The sequence below is a fragment of the Silene latifolia genome, chromosome 9, assembly GCF_048544455.1.
Source record: "Silene latifolia isolate original U9 population chromosome 9, ASM4854445v1, whole genome shotgun sequence".
In the NCBI taxonomy this organism is placed as follows: domain Eukaryota; kingdom Viridiplantae; phylum Streptophyta; class Magnoliopsida; order Caryophyllales; family Caryophyllaceae; genus Silene; species Silene latifolia.
Window position 1 is genome coordinate 124650638 of NC_133534.1, and position 5943 is coordinate 124656580.

Sequence of the window (5943 nt, forward strand, 5' to 3'; positions counted from 1 at the left end):
GCGAAGCCGCCTAATCCAACCCTAAACCCTTTTCCTTAAACAAAGGTTGTTCGTAGTACAACGGTGTTACAGTAAAACCAAAACTAAACCCTAGGGAAGGACGGGTGATACCCTGTCGTGGACGGGATTTAAATTTGTGGAAAAACGCTCCTAAAACGGGACGGAAAAGGGTTTAGGGTTGGATAAGGCGGCACCGCTTCGCGGAGCCGCCTAATCTAACCCTAAACCCTTTTCCTTAAACAAAGGTTGTTCGTAGTACAACACTATTACGGTAAAACCAAAACTAAACCCTAGGGAAGGACGGGTGATACCCTGTCGTGGACGGGATTTAAATTTGGGGAAAAACGCTACTAAAACGGAACGGAAAAGGGTTTAGGGTTGGATTAGGCGGCACCGCTTCGCGGAGCCGCCTAATCCAACCCTAAACCCTTTTCCTTAAACAAAGGTTGTTCGTAGTACAACACTATTACAGTAAAACCAAAACTAAACCCTAGGGAAGGACGGGTGATACCCTGTCGTGGACGGGATTTAAATTTGGGGAAAAACGCTCCTAAAACGGGACGGAAAAGGGTTTAGGGTTGGATTAGGCGGCACCGCTTCGCGGAGCCGCCTAATCCAACCCTAAACCCTTTTCCTTAAAAAATCGTGGTGCAAAAAAAACAAAACTAAACCCTAGGGAAGGACGGATGATACCCTGTTGTGGACGGGATTTAAATTTGGGGGAAAACGCTCCTAAAACGGGACGGAAAAGGATTTAGGGTTGGATTAGACGGCACCGCTTCGCGGAGCCGCCTAATCCAACCCTAAACCCTTTTCCTTAAAAAATCGTGGTGCAAAAAAACCAAAACTAAACCCTAGGGAAGGACGGGTGATACCCTGTCGTGGACGGGATTTAAATTTGGGGAAAAACGCTCCTAAAACGGGATGGAAAAGGGTTTAGGGTTGGATTAGGCGGCACCGCTTCGCGGAGCCGCCTAATCCAACCCTAAACCCTTTTCCTTAAAAAATCGTGGCGCAAAAAAACCAAAACTAAACCCTAGGGAAGGACGGGTGATACCCTGTCGTGGACGGGATTTAAATTTGGGGAAAAACGCTCCTAAAACTGGACGGAAAAGGGTTTAGGGTTGGATTAGGCGGAACCGCGCAGTGAGCCGCCTAATCCAACCCTAAACCCTTTTCCTTAAACAACGGTTGTTCGTAGTACAACAGTGTTACAGTAAAACCAAACCTAAACCCTAGGGAAGGACGGGTGATACCCTGTCGTGGACGGGATTTAAATTTGGGGAAAAACGCTCCTAAAACGTACGACAGGATTTAAATTTGGGGAAAAACGCTCCTAAAACGGGACGGAAAAGGGTTTAGGGTTGCATTAGGCGGCACCGCTTCGCGGAGGCGCCTAATCCAACCCTAAACCCTTTTCCTTAAAAAATCGTGGTGCAAAAAACGAAAACTAAACCCTAGGGAAGGAAGAGTGATACCCTGTCATGGACGGGATTTAAATTTGGGGAAAAACGCTCCTAAAACGTACGACAGGATTAAATTTGGGGAAAAACACTCCTAAAACGGGACGGAAAAGGGTTTAGGGTTTGATTAGGCGGCACCGCTTCGCGGAGCCGCCTAATCCAACCCTAAACCCTTTTCCTTTAAAAATCGTGGTGCAAAAAAACCAAAACTAAACCCTAGGGAAGGACGGGTGATACCCTGTCGTGGACGGGATTTAAATTTGGGGAAAAACGCTCCTAAAACTGGACGGAAAAGGGTTTAGGGTTGGATTAGGCGGAACCGCTTCGCGGAGCCGCCTAATCCAACCCTAAACCCTTTTCCTTAAACAACGGTTGTTCGTAGTACAACAGTGTTACAGTAAAACCAAACCTAAACCCTAGGGAAGGACGGGTGATACCCTGTCGTGGACGGGATTTAAATTTGGGGAAAAACGCTCCTAAAACGTACGACAGGATTTAAATTTGGGGAAAAACGCTCCTAAAACGGGACGGAAAAGGGTTTAGGGTTGCATTAGGCGGCACCGCTTCGCGGAGGCGCCTAATCCAACCCTAAACCCTTTTCCTTAAAAAATCGTGGTGCAAAAAACGAAAACTAAACCCTAGGGAAGGAAGAGTGATACCCTGTCATGGACGGGATTTAAATTTGGGGAAAAACGCTCCTAAAACGTACGACAGGATTAAATTTGGGGAAAAACACTCCTAAAACGGGACGGAAAAGGGTTTAGGGTTTGATTAGGCGGCACCGCTTCGCGGAGCCGCCTAATCCAACCCTAAACCCTTTTCCTTTAAAAATCGTGGTGCAAAAAAACCAAAACTAAACCCTAGGGAAGGACGGGTGATACCCTGTCGTGGACGGGATTTAAATTTGGGGAAAAACGCTCCTAAAACTGGATGGAAAAGGGTTTAGGGTTGGATTAGGCGGCACCGCTTCGCGGAGCCGCCTAATCCAACCCTAAACCCTTTTCCTTAAACAAAGGTTGTTCGTAGTACAACAGTATTACAGTAAAACCAAAACTAAACTCTAGGGAAGGACGGGTGATACCCTTTCGTGGACGGGATTTAAATTTGGGGAAAAACGCTCCTAAAACGGGACGGAAAAGGGTTTAAGGTTGGATTAGGCGGAACCGCTTCGCGGAGCCGCCTAATCCAACCCTAAACCCTTTTCCTTAAACAAAGGTTGTTCGTAGTACAACAGTGTTACAGTAAAACCAAAACTAAACCCTAAGGAAGGACGGGTGATACCCTGTCGTGGACGGGATTTAAATTTGGAGAAAAACGCTCCTAAAACGTACGACAGGATTTAAATTTGGGGAAAAACGCTCCTAAAACGGGACGGAAAAGGGTTTAGGGTTGGATTAGGCGGCACCGCTTCGCGGAGCCGCCTAATCCAACCCTAAACCCTTTTCCTTAAACAAAACAAATCGTATAACACTGTTACTGTAAAACTTAGGAAATATGCTCCTAAAATGGGACGGAAAATGGTCCTAAAATAATATTTATTCTTTGTATAAAATGTTGTAAGTCTTTGTATAAAATGTTAACTATGATGTAGGAAAATCGAATAACTTTTTTTGTGACATGTTATTGCCACAAAGAACACACAATTCTACTTTTTATTTTTATTGTGACATATTATTGTCACAAAGAACACAAAATCCTACTAATTATTGCTAAGGTCACAATATTCGTAACATCATAATAAAGATCAAACTTTTTCTTTTTAGTCTGCTTTCTCAACAGCTACATCGCCCTATGCGAAGAGGGCATGTTCTCCTATCGTGGGTAACTCTTTCTTTGCAGTATGCACATAGCCTCTTTGGCTTGGCTGCTTTTTCAATGACTGTTGTTTAGCCGACTTCAATCTTTTTCCGCTTGCCCTTGTTGCGTGCTTGTTCCGGAGGGTGGATAGTGACTTCAGACGACGAGCTGCAGCCCAACAAAGATCTCCATCTCTTGGTCTTTTGTAAGCGGTTCAATACATAACTTCTGCCGGAACTCAACTAGGAGGGATGCTAACTCTTCCGTGTGTTCAGCAGGTAAAGTTTTAAGAACACCAACTATCCGACGGAACTCGACCATACATACGTTGCACAAATGATGTTATCGACGTAACCATATATGAATCCTCAATGACATTCCCATTCGAATCAAGCCTAGAAGTAAAAAAGAAAGTTCTGTTTATCATGGTGATAATGTTACTATAAGAAATTATGGTTACAATGTTATCAGAAACAATTCTTGTAACAAGTCAAAATCCTTTGTAATAATGTTTTCGAATCAAACCTCTTCGCTGCGTGTGTGTTATTTAGCCAACGATCTACAATGTACTTGCTTGGTATTCGCCCAATTCCTTTGCCCTTGTACACCCACACAATATGCCTGCAGAGTAATCCAATTCTTTCGAACAGTTTACACTCGCATCGCATCTACGTGCTTCTAAGGTCCAACCTCACCTTGAAAATTTTGTCTGTCTCAAAGATCGATTACATGAATTATGCGCACATGCTCCTCCTTCTCAAAGTCATCAACACCACATGAATCGGCAGCCATTACTTCTTCTTGAAACACCTTGAACACAACATGTGTGTATATAATAGCGCCATGCTTTTCTATAGGTAATTCTGTCTTAAGCTCGGGGAATGAGTGGTTTGTTATAATCATCGCACCTTCGTGTATAGCGGCTATTTCTGGTCCATAGTGATTTGGAACCTGGTTTTAATGCAACAAGGATTCGGCAACAAATTATTTATGTAACAATGAAACAATGGTACGGTAACATACACTGTTCCCGGCATCGTAAGGAATGAAAAAGAGTTGTTTACCTCATCCAAAATTCGACCAGTGTACCAAAGTGATTCTCATAGCGCTTGAAAAACGAATTTGTACTTTTCGATCGTTGTGTTGTTCTTAATATGCAGCCCAAGGCAAGGTCACGATGGTAGGCAGGAATCCAATGGTGTCTGTCGTCGAACATTGTAGTCAACCAATCATTATCTTCCAGCTCGAAATCTGAAATGACCTTCTGCCACTTCTCTTCGAACTCCGACGGCTCCATATCAGGGTCCCAAACAACAGCGTTGAAGCGAGCAAGGAAGTCCGTGTCTCTGCAGAGTGATGAACCAACTTTGTCCGTGATCTTTTGTGTAATATGCCACATACAATAACGATGCCTAGCTGTCTTGAAAACAGAAGGGAAAGCCTGTTGTATGCCAGTCATAATGAAACAAAGCAAGTCGAACGTGATATTGACCAGTGATAGGGAAAGAGCAAGTGAGTAAATTATATGTTAGTAATTTAGTTACAGTAACATTGTTATTGAATAACCTTGTAAAAGAGGAAGAGATGGAACAGTGGTAGTTGGAGTCAGAATGTTGTGGTACAATAAATTTAAGTAAGTCTCATTATAAATAACATTGTCACACTATTACCTTCTTTATGCCAGGGCATTGATCCGTGATCATGAACTGCGGCTCTTTTTGTCCCATGGCAGTCAAGAAATGCTGAATCTTTGAAAGGTCCATTGGAAGGAGATGTCATCCTCGTGTAACAGGAGACAACCGACAAACAACACCGACTTTTCGTGGTGATTACACACTGTGAATGGTGTAAAAACCATATCATACTTGTTGGTTCCGTAAGTAGGGTCGAAGCTCACAAAGATCCCCAAAGAATGAGTAGTTTCTAATACATGTAGCATCAGCCCAAAAGAACTTTGTTAGACGGTTTTGCGGATCAACATCATAGGCGAAGTAGAAGGCGGGGGGTTGGGTCGCTTTGAGTTTCTCGAGTCGATCGATGAAAAGGTCAACATCTCTTAACCCAATGTAGCACTTGATATCTCTTTGAAAGTTCTTAAAATCTATCAATGTAGCACCGATATTTTCATACCCATTGACAAGTTCCTTAACCTGTCTAAAGGTCAATCCAGCGCCAATATTCAACTTGGAGTTGTCCAAGATAAGCGTCTTCTGGAACATATCAAGGGATCGTGAAATCTTATCGAGATCTCTGTTACAGACAGAGGTGAGACGATGATTGTGGACTTCATAAAACTCGTCAATCATAGCTGGGCCATCAAGGCCATGTAGAAGGGCAAATCTGACGTACGCTCGGCATCCAATTCTTGTGATTTTAACTCGCCGTGTAACTGTACTAGCTGTGGACGAACCATCACCCATATTCTCATCATCCTTGGTTCGGGGACGCTGTTTGGTTTAGATTCCCCGAACCCTTGACGGTTTGCAGACTACGAATTTTTGGTGTGCAACACCACCTCGTAGTGTTTTCGTCTTTCGTGCTTCCGAGGGGTAAATCCACATGCCCGAGCATAAACCTCGTAGAACTTGATTCCAGCCTCAAGGGAGGCGAAAAGCGCACCAATGGTAGGTCTAAACTTGTGCTCAACCACACGCATCCAGCGCTCACCTCCATTAGGCGTGTG

At 43.8% G+C, this 5943-nt stretch overlaps 2 protein-coding genes across 2 annotated transcripts; both read right to left on the reverse strand.

Annotated features, from left to right (window-relative positions):
* Positions 1–3803: 3803 nt before the first annotated feature.
* On the reverse strand, positions 3804–5023 carry LOC141601552 (protein FAR-RED IMPAIRED RESPONSE 1-like). The gene is made up of 4 exons (XM_074421845.1): positions 4931–5023; positions 4342–4701; positions 3990–4211; positions 3804–3881 (listed from the first exon to the last, which is right to left on the reverse strand). Exons 1-4 carry the CDS (start codon positions 5021–5023, stop codon positions 3804–3806), a joined length of 753 nt encoding a protein of 250 aa, XP_074277946.1.
* Positions 5024–5119: 96 nt separating this feature from the next.
* On the reverse strand, positions 5120–5680 carry LOC141601553 (protein FAR-RED IMPAIRED RESPONSE 1-like). The gene has a single exon (XM_074421846.1). The coding sequence runs from the start codon at positions 5678–5680 to the stop codon at positions 5120–5122; it is 561 nt and encodes a 186-aa protein (XP_074277947.1).
* Positions 5681–5943: the final 263 nt, after the last annotated feature.

Excerpts from the sequence above, each read along its gene's own strand:
- LOC141601552 (XM_074421845.1), bottom strand. The coding sequence starts at position 5,023 with ATGGACCTTTCAAAGATTCAGCATTTCTTGACTGCCATGGGACAAAAA. Across the intron at positions 4,702-4,930 it reads AATGCCCTGGCATAAAGAAG|GCTTTCCCTTCTGTTTTCAA; the intron begins GTAATAGTGTGA and ends GGCATACAACAG. Across the intron at positions 3,882-3,989 it reads AGCATGTGCGCATAATTCAT|GCATATTGTGTGGGTGTACA; the intron begins GTAATCGATCTT and ends ATTACTCTGCAG.
- LOC141601553 (XM_074421846.1), bottom strand. The coding sequence starts at position 5,680 with ATGGGTGATGGTTCGTCCACAGCTAGTACAGTTACACGGCGAGTTAAA.